Here is a 14,736-nt window from a genome sequence, read left to right as displayed (position 1 = left end):
TTACTGCACTGTTAATAATCTTAGTCTGTCATTACTCTAAGCCTTTTATCCTTTTGTATTTTTATTAAAAAATATTATTTTAAATATGAGATGGTTCCTGCAGAGACAGATGTGAAGATTGAGGCCACTTGCAAGACAGGACAGTAACTCTAAGCTCCAGCCAGAAGATGGCTAGCTTTGCTTAGTTTAGCTCAATTCCAGAAAGTCCCTGCATGAGGCCAAGAAATAGTCTGACACATAACCCTCGCCTCGTAAAACTTAGGTTTTTGTACAATTTAAACAACATATATCATGTAACCTATTTAGCTTTTGGTGTGTTGGTATTTGGACTTTGTTGTGTTTGGACAGAGCTAGGCTAGTTGTTTCCCCTGTTCCCAGTCTTTATGATAAGTTAAAAGTTATCTAAGCTGCCGTAGCTTGAATGAACACGTGAGAGTAGTAATGATCTTCTCATGTGTCTCTTGGTAATGGGCAATTTACTGTAATGTTAAACTCTTCCTTTTTAACAGAGAGAATTTTAATAGGATGCCTGTTTTACCAAGACTAAAGCTAAGGGAAGGGATGGCTAGTGGAAAAGTTAAATTATTAGCCATATCAGATGCTACACACATTGATGCACTTTTTCTGCAATTGTTGTCATCCATTTCCTCATAAAAAAAGTCACTATAATATCCTATAATATTCTTACAGAAGTGCTATTGATCACACATAGTATCATTTTCTACAGAGATTCACAGTGTGTTTGTGGTACTCAGTGGAAAGTTTTTGGTAATCATATAATGCTAATTTGTGAGTTTACCACTTATCTTTCTAAACATAAAATTTAATTTAAATATGTTAATAAGGATCACATAAGAGATCAGGGATTTAAGCTTGTTTTTGCCTTTATATATACTCCATAAAAATGAAGGAAATGCCTGCAACATGTATCTTTGATTATAGCAAATTTTTATTTGCACAACATGAATAATAGCAACGAAATGTCTTATACATAGAGTTTTTGTACAAAATTATTTAAAAAGAATTATGGTCACCATTATACAACCATTTCATTTAATTTTAAATTAATTTATTAGATTTAAATAATAAAATATTTAAATCATCTTATGCTTCCTAGTGCAAACAGTAACACTGATGTTTTCCATGTGTGTCATGGCCTCCTTGGTCCCACACTCCACCTGGTACAAACCAGAGTCTGAATGAGTCAGGCTGTGGATCGTGTAATCAGAAATATTCACCCTGTCGAAAAACAATCGAGGTCAGAGGTGTTCCACGAAACAAGCTTCTGCTGACCAAACAAATCTGGACATCTGGCAGAAGCGGGAAGCTTGATGGTGTAAGAGCAGTTTCTTCCAGAATGGTGACAGGTTCCTCCGCATGAATGCTGCTGATGAAAACAAACAGCAGCAGAGCGAGCTATTGCGGGCTTCATACAGAGGACCAAAACTTCTCTATCTCATCATTAAAGGAAACCTTGAGGTACTAAACATGTCTGCATTCTGGTGACTATAAAACCCCTGAAAACTTGGTTTCAAATCTCAGATATTTCTCCATATGATGAAATATTAGAAAAAACACCCTGAGATATTATTTTAGACTTTACGGTCAAAAAGTCAAATCCACTCCATCAGGACTGTGCAGCTGTGGTTTCATCACATTTGATCAACAGTTGCTTGGAATAGGCAAACAACCTCACAATTGCTATCACATTTTGAATCAAATTTTGCTAAATACATGTTGGTTCATGAGAATAACACAGAAATATGTCAAATAACCCAAACTGCTCTTTGGAGGACAACTGTGTGTTCCTGTAGGGCCACATCATTTTTAGAAAGAAGCTGGTTGAGAACAAAATTTTAGGGGCTTAAGATGTCAGTAGAGACCAAGTCAGTGATAAAAGGAAAATGAATATTGCACTTAAATTCATCAGGCTGCCTAAAACACTATTAATAATAATGTTGAACCATGTGTGCTAACTGCGTTTAGCTAACTATTTCAACCGTTTAGCCATTACCTTTTGATAACTTTGAATTGCTTATCCATTATTTTTTGTTAATGACACTGTTTACCTTATCATTTTTAGCAAATTGCTTAACTTCTCTACTCGCATGCTAATAGTTTTCTCACACATTCAACTGCAACACAAGGTGTTACAACTGACTCAGTATATAAGAATGAATATATATTTTTTAAATCAAACTGTACTTTCTGTTTTTTCAGATTAATTGTGCTACAACACAATTTATGTACCCTCTAGCAACCGCAATAGTACCCCCAGGGTTACAAATACCCCTGGTTGGGAAATTACTGATATGACAGGTTGATTAGTGTGTGGAGAAAAGATCACTGTGGACTGTCTTAGAAATGTTTTTTTCCTCATAGCACGCAGAGCAATAAAAGATTTTCATTTAATAATAATAATTTGTGCCTTACTGCTTCACTTCCTGTCTAGAGGCATCCTAACATTACACTTTGTGTTTCAATATGCATAAGAAAATGGTATTCATTTAAAAGTTATAATTTAGGCTTTGCAGCGGAAAACGTGGTAAAGTCTGCTTTTTTGCATCATCAGAAGAATGAATGACTGAGTAAGAAACCCACCCCGTACATTTAGTGTTGGCCTCTCACTGAGAAAGTAATTACATTTGAGATCAAGTATGCATGTGACATTTCAGTAAAAGCCTAGAAATGTAACTTGTGCACCACTCTCTGGAACACCATTCATCATTGAACTTGTTTTTACAGAAAGCAGAACCACCCAACTGTCTGAGGTCAGATTGCTTATGTTTTTTCTGCTGGCTCTTTATCTTGAACTGAAAACTTGTGTCCTATGTATACATTGAGCACAATATGCCATATTGCCTTCATACCCTGAATGAAGATTCTGTAATACTGTAATACTTAATTTAAAAATTTGGAAGACGTGGTAACATAAATGACATTTGTTCTTTACTTGACCCCAAACAATTTGGTTTTCTTAAGGGACTCATAACTCAAATGTGTCATCTACAAACTGTAGAAGCCTTATCATTCACCATCTCAAGAAAAAAAAAGGAAAAAAAGAAATCTGAAGATGTCCACTTGGGCTACAGGGGCATCTTCATATAGAATATCTAGGGAATAGTCATTTTCTGACATTGAATAGAAGAATTAATAGCTTAATAGTGAAAATAATCAGCCTGTCCTTTAATCAAGTGGACCAGTCATATGGTCAGAGTCTGTCTCTGTACTGTAACATCAAAAGCTCATAAAGCACATAAAACTAAAACACATTTTTTCTTGTTGAGCAGGATTTTAATCTGTGCAAAGCAGAGCTGAGAAATCATTTAATGAAATGATCTTATTTTTGGATTGTATGATAGCAGCTCAGCTATGAGTGGAAACAGACAGTGGCTATTTTTTCTCCTGATGACAAGGGTGATCAGTGTGTGCAGAACAACCCTAAGAAATGTGCTTTCTTTTACAACGCATGCTCACTTAAGAATATTTTATCATTTAATAATAATTTGTACTCTTTCAAGGGGGTAACTCAACAGTTTTGCACAGAAGATGTTGATATTTTTTGCACAATGTACAAGCATGCACATGAATTAATCTTAAAAAAAACTGAACATGCGTATTTTACCTGGAAAGTAATGCAACAAATACAAACAACTAAGGTACCAATGACTAAAAGCAAGCACTACGCTAACTCGTGCGTGCAGAGGAGGTTGGCACTGACGTCAATTAAGCCCCAACAGATATTTACCAAACTCCAATCAACATTATAGTCTTGTTAGTCCACCCAGCTTTAGTGGTAAGTACACTATTCTACTAGAAAATAATCTGACTGCTCTCTATTTAGACAACGTTTAGGCCTAATTTGCATGTTTGAATTTGCAGAACAGATTATCACTGTTAACTCTTGAGTGTGAGGCGAATTATTATGCAGTACTTTTAGCATATGCAACATGAATGTGACATTTTAAGTATTTGTACCGGCCTTATTTTTCTTCAGTATTTACATAACGTCAAAAGTTGTATCACTCTAAAAGCTATTAAACTTGATCAATATTGTTACTAAACTTTACCGATAAATCAATAGAAAAAGCTGACCTGTTTTGTGTCCTCTGCAGATGGTCCCAGTGCTCGTGAACATACCTTTGGCCACGGTGTTTGTGCTAAGCTGCATGTGTGCCGTGCCGTTGCAGGGCCAGAAGCCGGGTCAAGTGGACCCCCTGACGGCCCACCGGGCAAACCCGCAGTGCTGGGACTCCTCCTCGGCGCTGCTGCTGGAGATGCGCTCCCCGAGGATCGCTGACACGGTGCCCGCCTTCTGGGACCTGATGGTGTTCCTCAGGTCGTCAGACAACAGCAAACACACGGCGCTGTACTGGGACCTGGCCCGGGTTTTCTGGGACATCTATGTCGACTGCGTGCTGTCCAGGAGTCACGGCCTCGGACGGAGACACATCACCGCTGTACATTCCCTCATTACTGACAGTAAGTGTTCAACCACACACACAAACACACACACACACACACACACACACACACACACACACACACACACACACACACACACACACACAAACATATTCATCTCAGTGTTATAGCTCATAAATGAGTATTCATAACCAGTGCTAGTCTAGGTTTATTATTGAATATTTCCTTTCTATGATACTTTTTACTTTTAGACTATATGTTTATTTTACTGCTTGTTACAAGTTATAGATTTTACATTTAAAACCTGTTGTGAACCAATAAAATATGGTGCATTGCTGTAAATTAAACCGCCCATTAGGATATGAAATAGGTAAAATGAATTAATGCATGACCAGGCACAAGATAAAAATGCTGTTTACTCATTAATACACCAGTAGGCATTTTTCTGATAATTTCTGATAATATTACTGCATTTTAACTTAACAGACGGATCTGGGTACTTTTTCCATCACTGGTAGTGGAGAGAACACTAGTGAGATTAGTTGGTCCAAAAGACTTATGAGTACGTAGAAGACAATAATTATACTTTCTCAATATCCAGAAATGAAAAGTAACTGGATTTTCTGTTTCATTTTTGAAGACAGTAAGTCTTTAGCTTCTATATACTACAGCCTGAATAACATACCTCTCAAATCCTATAGCTACTTTCTCTTTCTATATATATATATATATATATATATATGCATATTGCACCAGCTACTGTGAATTTGGGGCAAAATGCACATTCTGTAGGCTATATCAAGAAATGTACTCCAGATTTCCACATGTAAAAATTATTATGTGAATGCATGCTATACCATGCTATACTTTGAGCACAAAGTGCCACCAATGAAAACCTTGTAAATTATGTTTTTAATGCTGCTAAATGTAAAATTCTGCTTTTACTTGTGCTGCAAATGTTGCAGAAACGATCCAGTCAGCAGGGCACCTTAAGTTATCTAAATCAAGAGGGGAATAATATGGGACACCACGTTGCATTGATGAGCCCTCTGGTGACACAGTGGACCTCATCAGTTGAGGAATGAGAGTGCCTACTTCGCATCTCTGAAGTATCACCACACTCATGCAGCATACTATGTACTTCACGAACCTACAGCAAGACTGAGACCTCCCTTGTCCCCAGTCTTTGCAGACATTCATGAATATGGGTGTATGAGTTTCAAAGTTTCAACTTTAAATCAGAACTGGGGACATGATTGTGTCTTGTGGTTCTGCAGCACTGTTGGATATGAATGGTGACAGAGTTCACTTAACTGTTTGGTGCATTAAAAGTTAACTGGCTTGTATTCAATGTAACACCTATGTCCAAAGGTTTAATTTTTATGGATGATGTGGCTGAATCAAGAAAGGTTGTTTTACCATTAATGTTGTACAATGTTCTACCTTTTTCTGTGTGTGTGTGTGTGTGTGTGTGTGTGTGTGTGTGTGTGTGTGTGTGTGTGTGTGTCTCCTTCATAGAGACCTTCAGGTTCAACAGCTCAGGTGTGAACTCCCGGGCATGGCTCAGTGTCAGAGTGAGACGCAGAGGACACATCAAGACCTTGAAGATCAAACCCAAATCAAACAAACAAATACGCACACATAATTAATGAGATTTTAGTTTATAGTATTAATCAATATTTTCTTTTCTTCTGAAAAAAATATAATTTATATATAATTTCAAAAACATAATGCAACCTTAAGGGGAATTTGTGGAGCTGTATGCTGCCCTACAAAGCTAAAATGCTGTAACTACATATTTACAGTCAAAATTCAGTTGAGATCAGAATGGGATGTGAAATTAGCTTTTTTCATGCAATAGAAATTAATTGCAAAGAAATGGGGATGTTATATACAACAAAATCCTGCTAAAAACCAAATGAAACAGTCAAGCTAACTAAAGAGTGTCAAATTTAGGTCAAGCTAGCTGGAGATAACACAGCTAGCTTGACCTGACTAAAGCTTAATTTACTTACTTTGCCTTCATCTGTTTCCTGCAATTGAAATATATCATTTTTGATGAAGTAACATCTTGATAATTAAGTTTGTTTAGTTTGTACTGTATAATTAAAGCAGCAGCTAAATCTAGTCATAGAGAAAAAAATAGCTAAAGTAACCCTGCTAAAAAGGTAACTTGCCTAGCTTAGCAGAGTAGCAGTACCTAGTGAATTTTGACTCTAGTGGAACTTACAGTTTGGTGTGGTTAAGCTACTTTTAAATTACATATAAATATGATTAAAAAGTTCTTAATACATCAATGTTTAAAACTTCTTTTTTTCAACTTCAGCTTTTCTGTAGTGCTTAACAGCTCTCTGCCTTTGTAGGGCAGTGTGGTTCTCAATACTGAGTTTTGTTGACTTACCATAGACATATTTTCTCAATGTTAATGGACAATAAAGTGTCTTAATAAATGAAAATACTGGACAGAGTTCACTTGACACCATTAGATAGCATGCCTTAAAGTGTATTATCACATAATTTTATGAAGACTTTTCAAATACCAAAATAGGCTAAACTGACTCGAAATAATTGTCAAAGTTTTCACAGTTTCTTACCTCTCTGTGTTAACTGGTAACACTGCATAAATGCAGTATTGCTGCTATGGTCACCTGCAGTTTGATACTTCTTGCACTGATTCAAAACTGATATGCCCTAATTTTTGTTATCATATGTTCCTGTGACAGCATATGTCCCTATATCAAAACTAATATTTTATATGACAATATATGGACAACAGTCGATTCTTGTCAAAATGATTATAAAATTACCTGTTTGTTTGTTATGTTTATGTGTATGTTTATTTTAAGTACAATAAATTCATGTATCTTGGCTATAAGTTGTTGTTGAATATTTGTAGGGCATGCGTGACCTGACATGGCCAACAGACCGGATGCTGTTGTAAAAAATGTAGTCAGACATTTATTCAACCTAGGTTTCTGTAAGACTTTTTTTTTTTTTAGTCATTTCCAAATAATTATTTTCTTATGATTTCCTGGTAATTTTACCTAACGTTTCTGCACTGACTCCATTATCAAATATTGTCAAATGTTAATTTCCATTTTTGTGCATACATCCTGAACCCAAAGAACAACACTGATAGTCTACCCACTGGGTAATTGTGACAAATCAAGCAAATATAGACGTGGATGTAAGTTTAGAAAGTTTATGCTGTTTCCTCTGGCTACATTTAACATCTAGATTCAAATTAAGATTAGTCTAGTTGAACCTAAATTAATTATTAACATACTTTTATGACATGTTACTTGACTTTATGTCACCAGGTTACAGGCTGTGTATTCAGGTTTGACAAACTACCCTGTTTCTGGGGTTAAAGCCGACCAGGATCCATCCCTCTCTCTCTGGAGTGATGTAAGCACGTGTGGTACAGCCTTCAACTCTTATACTTTCGATTTGTAGCCCACTTCCTGCTCGGTCGACGTGAGCTGCGCCCTGAACTGTGTTCATGTGTGCGATTTCAGACAATATATTTCAGTAGTCTACTATTGCCTACAGTACTTAGGGTATGTTGAAGTAGACGACAAATATCCTCCTCAGTCTGACCTGCTGAAAACTCGTCTCCAAACAGGTAACACTGCGCGACATGTTTGGATTGAGTAGAAAATCTGTCCTGTGGTTAAATCATGCAGAAAATCTAATCAAACCTTTTGACTACATAGATAGTGACAGTGAGGCAGCTGCAAGTGTGAAGAAGTGATTACGTGATGGTATGTAATTATTATAGTTAGATACGACATTTAAAAGAAGAAGCGCTGCATCATGGGAGTTCCTCCAGCAGCGTCTGCCTATGGCAGACATAACTAAGGGATGATTCAGGGTTCAGGGCTCATCTTAGCCAGCTCTAACGATCAAAGACAAAAATTTTAGTTCCAATCTTTAATGTGGAGAGGGTGTCTGCCTCCCTAAACCCAAAAAAGTAGGAGCTGGTTGCACAGGAGAAGAGCCTGATAGCTGAAGGCTCTGCCTCACATTCTATTCTTGGAGACTTTAGGCGCAACAAGTAAGCCTGCACATTGAGAGTGATGAGTTCTTTTGGAATAAGAGAGTACTACAAGGTTTTTAAGATGTGATGGAGCTTGGTTATTATTTACAGGGAGCCAATGCAGTGAATCTAACACGAGAGAAATCTGATATTTTTTTCTAGTTCCTGTCAGTACACAGGTTGCTGCACTTTGGAACGACTCGTTTTTCAGCATCCTTTTAAGACAGGATGTTTCTAAGACTAATGTTTCGTCAAAAACAACCGCATGGTTCCTTACAGTAGAACTCGAGGCCAAGGTAATGCCATCCAGTGTAACTATATGATATATTTTTTTCTGAGGTGTTTAGGGCCAAGCACAATGAGTTCAGTTTAGTCTTTTTTGGGGGCAGTTTCTGCTTTTTTTGCGATAGCTGCCGTGAGAGAGAGACAGGAAAGTCAGGGAGAGAGAGGGGATGCATACAGCAAAGGGCTTCGGGCTGGACTTGAACCCAAGCCACTGTAGTTAGGTCTAAACCTGAATGGTATGTGCTCTATATAGATATATAGGGTGAAAAGTATCAGTCCCATGATGTGTAAAAATGTAGACATTGACTAAAAGCTAAAAAGAATGCACACAAACTCCTCCCGAACGCCATCAGATGTTATTAACATTACCTGTGATCAATTTCACTAAATCAAATTGTGGTTATAAAGTAACTAAATGAGGAAGTAATGACTGGTACGATGTACTACACAATGTTAGAGAAAGAGAAAAACATCTGAGTGAGGTTATCTTGTTTTTAGTACAGGAAATGGATTTTCAGAGGCTGCTGTTGGAGGTAGGGAAGGCCCTGCGAAAGGACGAGGTAAAAGATTTAGCATTTCTTTGCACTGACCTCCTGGGCCAAAACCCGACCTCTGTGGATTCAGCCAATGACCTCTTCTCTCGTCTGGCCGATCAAGACCATCTCTCACCTGAGCAACCACACCTGTTGACTGAGCTTCTCACCACTATTAAACGCACCCGTCTGGTCCGTGACCTCGCTCTCACTGATCGAGATTCTGCAACCAGTAGCCTCATCTCTCCTTACAGGTGGGCTGAATGTATTTAACTTTTCTTTTTTTTTTTTTAAAGTAAATCAAGTATGATTTACCTTACAGAAAAATCTTCGTAAACACTTTGCTAAATAGGAATGCACCAATCTACATACATATACAGCATGGGATTTGTATCAGAGCCAATAAAGAATTTGTGAAATGATGTGTGAAAGTCAACTTCATTTTGCTTGAAGTTTGTGGAGTACATTATGTGAGGAATGTTTAAATAAGACTTGTGCAAACATTATATCAACTGCTTTTGTGAACATGTTCAAAGCAGGAAACTACAAAGTTACAAGTACAAATACCGGCCCTGTTTTTGCAGTCAAAGCAAAAAAAAAAGTATAAAAATTTGTATATATAGTTACAGCTTCATGTTACATAGAAGTAGGTTTATTGTCATGACTGATAAGTGTGCAAATCATTAGTTAATTAGTTAATCGTCTGGAAAAGAGTAAAAAAAAATGCTCATCACAGTTTCTCACAGTCTAACATGACCTCCTCTTTTTTTTGTCTGAACAACAGTCCAAAACTCAAATATATTAAATTCTCTGTTGTAGAAGACTACTACTATAAAACCTGCACATATTCACATTTTAGAAGCTGGAACCACTGAATTGTTCTGGCGCTTTTGGTTAAAATATAACCTAAAAGATTCAACAATAATCAAAATAGTTGCATATTCAGTCTGATTCAGATACACATTTTTATTTATTAAAAATAAAGATTACTGGTAATGGAATCGGGGCTTGGTACTGACCAATGTAGGCATCGGAGATTGTATCAGGAGAAGAAAAAGTGTGGCTGTCCAGTCAAGCACCAGGCCTACTCTGACAACACTCAACAGTTTATTTTCTGTTATTCCAGGAAGCTACTCTACAGCCTGTCTGAGGAGATTACTGATGATGACTTGAATCATGTGAAGTTCTTGTTGAACAAAACGCTGCCACGTAGAAAACTGGAGGACAATGTTGTGAGTGCCTCTTCAGACTGTCAATGTTTGAAACCCATGTTTGAAGAGAAGAGACAAGTTAGATGCAGAGGTGTTTAGGCAATCAGTCATAGTCATAAACATACAAACTATATTTTATAAATAGCGCTTCAACTTCATACATGTTTAATTGATCTAAAAAGACATTTGAAAAACATTAATGAAGTTTCCGCTGTGAAGTATGCATCATTTTACCTTATGATAAAATGAAATGTAACTAAATGTGATTTTCAGACTACACTGGAGGTCTTCCTGGAGATGGAGCACATGGACCTCCTCAGTGACACTAATTTAAACGAACTGGAGAAAATGATTCAGTCAATCTGTCCCATGTTGAAAGAAAAGATCAACCAGTTCAAAGCACTGCCAGGTAAGCTAAAGAAAATTCTCATTGCAAATGTTACTGCCAACAACAAATGTAAGAATGAGGATGCAACAGCAGATGTTAGAGTCAGCAAAAAGACCTTACCTCAGACTTCAATAGGACAGGTACAGGAGGCAGGCAGATTAAATCAAGAACAGGAATGGAAAAATGTGAAGACACCGCGTGGTGAAGACGGCAGCACTGGAAACAGCAGGGCCTCCATGAAGTCACTTAAGGGACATTGCATTGACCAACCGGAGCCCTTACCCTAACCTTAACCTTAAACCCCCATATTTGATCATTTACAGTGAGGGGACTTGTATTTTTTTGTCTTGTTTTTAATATGTGCTGTTTAATCTGTATGTAAATCATGTTACTGTTTATTTACTTTTCTCTTCTTTTTTTTTTCATCACAGTACATCCAACCAGGCCTATGGCTCAACAGTTCAGCAGATCGAGGTCTATAACTTGCCCTTTTGAACTAAACCAGGTACAGTCTTTGATTCTGCTTTGAATCCGTCCAAGTTGCACTGAAAGATTTCTACCATGATATTATCCTCACATCAATGCAGTGTTACATGCTGTTCTCTCTGCGATAGCCATTTGTTGCAATGTCTTATTTTTTCTGTGTTCTTTATCAGGACCCTCAATCTTTAAATTCTGAAAGGTCCGTCTCGAGTATAAGATCAGGTAAACTGATATATAATAACACGTCTCTTCTCTTAAGTATATTTACATGTAGAGAAGTAAAAGCGTAAAAAGCGAAGTAAAGAGTAAAAGTCAAACAAACTTGATTTTTTTCCTACTCTCAAACATGTCTAATTGTAGCTGTAAGTCTGATGTATAAGTTAATGTGCCACTGCCCTCACAGTCAACATATGTTGTATTTTTTAACCATTTTGTCAAGCATTATAATTCTAATCATGTTTTTTTTTTTTTTTTCCTCCTTTGAAGAATTCCAGTTATCGGCCCAGGTGAGAAACTGATAGAATTCACACACTTAAATGACGCATGACATTTGTTTGTCTTTAATAATCATTTTTAATTTCTCTTGTGTCCAACATAGAGTTCCTTGAATTCTTCCAACACCTCGATGGGTGAGTTTTGAGGTTTGGGTTTTTTTGTTTTACAACAAAAATTGTTTTCAAGTGTAGTTCAGTGGACTGGTTTATTCTGAATCCTCTTTTATTACTTTCCTAGATCTTCCAGATGTGTTGGGTGAAGATGAATATGGAGCCCTGTCACATGGACTGAGTGGTTTACACACTGAAACAAGCAGCTGTACGTCCTTGGAAGTTTATTGTACATATATTCACACAGATAATAATCTATATAATTTTTGCCACTGTGACTTTGCTGAAAATTGTTGCTCTTCAAATCTGTGATCATCACATCGTCTCATAGTGAGAAGAGATGCCGTGGGATTGTTGCTGTCTCAAGAACACGAGACCTCCCCTGAAGAGCTGATTTTTCAGACTACCAATACAAACAGTGAGGTGTGTGATTTATATCGTCCTATTTATACAAGTGTATGTGCTCATGGCCGCCCAGGACCCTGCTTTGCTTCTTATTGCATGAACATGTAACTTTTCTCTTTATCTCTGTAGGATTTGGGAATATATCCCATGACTGCAGCAAAGAGAGGTATCTGCTTGATAGTAAACAACAACAACTTCTCTGGATCCAATCTCAAGAATCGGGAGGGGACCATGATTGATGAAAGTAAGCTTATGTTTATGTAATGTTGGAAATCTCAGATGAAAACAGGTGCATGTATTCCAGCCCTGCTCTGTCTGTATGTGGGCATGTTGCTGTGTGTATTTAAATTTCTACGTATATATCTTCCAGAGTGTCTACATGATGTGTTTAAGTGGCTGGGCTTTGAGATCGAGACACGGCGCGACTGTACGAGCAGGGAGATGCTGTCTGTGTTGCAGGAGCTCGGCAGAAGAGACCACGGTCAGATGGACTGTGTGGTATGCTGTGTTCTTAGCCATGGTCAGCAGGGAGGGGTGTGTGGTGTGGACGGCAACACCGTTAAGCTCATGGAACTGATGGAGCCTTTGAACGGAGTAATGTGCCCCTCTTTGGCAGCAAAACCCAAGCTGTTTTTCATCCAGGCTTGCCAGGGCACCAGCGAGCAAAGGGCCGTCTACGTCGAGGCGGATGGCATTGCACGTAGTCCTGTTAGTAGTGATGCTGTTGTAGCGAACAACTCTATCCCATGTGATGCTGATTTCCTGCAGGCAATGGCCACCGTTCCTTTTTTCGCCTCCTTCAGAGAGAGGAAGAATGGCACCTGGTTTATTCAGTCATTGTGCCAAAACCTGGTCCAGATGGTGCCCAGGTTAGTGACACAGCATATCAGATGTTTTTGGATGATATGAATTTTTATAGTTGTGGAAAGTAAATTCATTTCCATTTATATTTCCATTATATGCTTCTTTATACTTAATATTTTTACTTATTTCAGTGGGAAATGTTTTTACTTTTTACTACATTTACACAGTTACAATTACATTTCAGAAAACTAAACATATAATGAGTTTATGATACATAAATGATGCATTATTGTATCTTAAACTACTATTGTTCCATCAATATTAGTATTTCAATAATATGATAATATGACACAGACAGATTTCATTCTGCATAGAGAGTACTTTTAATTTTGATGCCTGAACTGTATTTTTATAGTGTGCTATTGTTTCTTATGCTTAAGTCAATTATTTTAGTACTTTCTTCACCTCTATTTTAGTCACTTCTCATATATATGATAGTTAAAATTAGAGAATCATTTATTCTACGTTGGTAGTTTTTTAGGCCACCATCTAATTGTATCTCTTGTCTTTTCCAGGGAGATTGACCTCGTGTCTATCCTGACAAAAGTGAATGCTGATGTTAGCGAGAGGTCCGATTTTGCCGGTAAAAAAAAGCAAATGCCTCAACCAGCCTTCTCACTCAGGAAGAGAGTGGTCTTTCCTGTCCCTGAAGCCCGTCCTCCCAGCCTGCTGTCTCACACATCCGATGTTCCCTGAAAGGGGTTTTTATCTTACAAAAACTGTTTAAAGTTTTGAATCTGTTGGGTAAACTGTTGCAAAGCCTTATCCAAATGTGTTTTATATTTTTATGACGACCCCTGAGCAAGCCTGCATTTGCTGATAAAGACAATGGCGTGACTGAAAACTTTGAGGTGAAGCTTTATTGGAGATGATTTTGTCACACAATTTTTTAAAGGTTTATATGAGACAGTCATTCTGGTATGATATCTACAGTGTAATTGTCGAAATTAAATATTTGTACATGATATTAAATGAACTGTGCAATCGAATCATGCACATCAATTCAGAAGTAAATGCAACATCCTGGCTTTTATTCTTTTCATACATGTACTTGAGTGTATTATTGTTACCATTGTCATTTAATATGACTAGGAGCATATGGTTGTTACACATTAGAAATCCACGTAATCTTTGCGGCAGTTCAAACACAACAATTTCCCATCAGTCAAGCAATAAATTTCTATATACTGCCACTATGAAAGTATTTAGCAATTTGAAAACCTATTCATTCTGTTTGTTTATATGCATATATATATATATATATAAAAATGCACTCTTTATATGTATTTTGTTACAGTCTGTTACATTCATAACCTGCTGAGTCTTCAGTGCAGCTGTTCATTGAACATCTTAAATTAATCACAATTGGAATGAAAATGTGTCTTTGGTGACAAAGTCTTTATTTAGTCTGTATTCTCTTATTCAGGAAATGTCTGCGCACAGGTCATTGACAATACAATTTAATATTAGACAATAGTTCATCTGAGTCTCCTCAGCA

General features: G+C 37.2%; 1 protein-coding gene across 2 annotated transcripts; it reads left to right on the top strand.

Moving 5' to 3' along the window:
* Positions 1–7,887: 7,887 nt before the first annotated feature.
* On the top strand, positions 7,888–14,419 carry LOC111218362 (caspase-8-like). 2 transcript variants are annotated; one of them, XM_022740635.1, is made up of 14 exons: positions 7,960–8,050; positions 8,142–8,189; positions 9,248–9,536; positions 10,409–10,514; positions 10,767–10,902; positions 11,313–11,386; positions 11,538–11,586; positions 11,851–11,870; positions 11,963–11,993; positions 12,097–12,177; positions 12,301–12,392; positions 12,504–12,618; positions 12,745–13,243; positions 13,754–14,419. In XM_022740635.1, the coding sequence occupies exons 3-14, from the start codon at positions 9,256–9,258 to the stop codon at positions 13,932–13,934; spliced, it is 1,665 nt and encodes a 554-aa protein (XP_022596356.1). In that variant the 5' UTR covers positions 7,960–8,050; positions 8,142–8,189; positions 9,248–9,255; the 3' UTR covers positions 13,935–14,419. The 2 variants fall into 2 exon arrangements, with proteins under 2 accessions (XP_022596357.1, XP_022596356.1); XM_022740636.1 differs by lacking the exon at positions 8,142–8,189 and having other exon boundaries at positions 7,888–8,050; positions 13,754–14,418.
* Positions 14,420–14,736: the final 317 nt, after the last annotated feature.

Source organism: Seriola dumerili, unplaced genomic scaffold (genome assembly GCF_002260705.1).
Source record: "Seriola dumerili isolate Sdu_G_001 unplaced genomic scaffold, Sdu_1.0 BDQW01000052.1, whole genome shotgun sequence".
Classification (NCBI taxonomy): Eukaryota; Metazoa; Chordata; class Actinopteri; order Carangiformes; family Carangidae; genus Seriola; species Seriola dumerili.
Note: the sequence above shows the minus strand (reverse complement) of the source record. Positions and strands in the feature narration are given on the sequence as shown.

Coding starts and splice junctions, on each gene's coding strand:
- LOC111218362 (XM_022740635.1), top strand. CDS start 9,256: ATGGATTTTCAGAGGCTGCTGTTGGAGGTAGGGAAGGCCCTGCGAAAG. Junction 10,903..11,312: donor CCAGTTCAAAGCACTGCCAG/GTAAGCTAAAGA, acceptor TTTTCATCACAG/TACATCCAACCAGGCCTATG. Junction 12,393..12,503: donor CTACCAATACAAACAGTGAG/GTGTGTGATTTA, acceptor TTATCTCTGTAG/GATTTGGGAATATATCCCAT.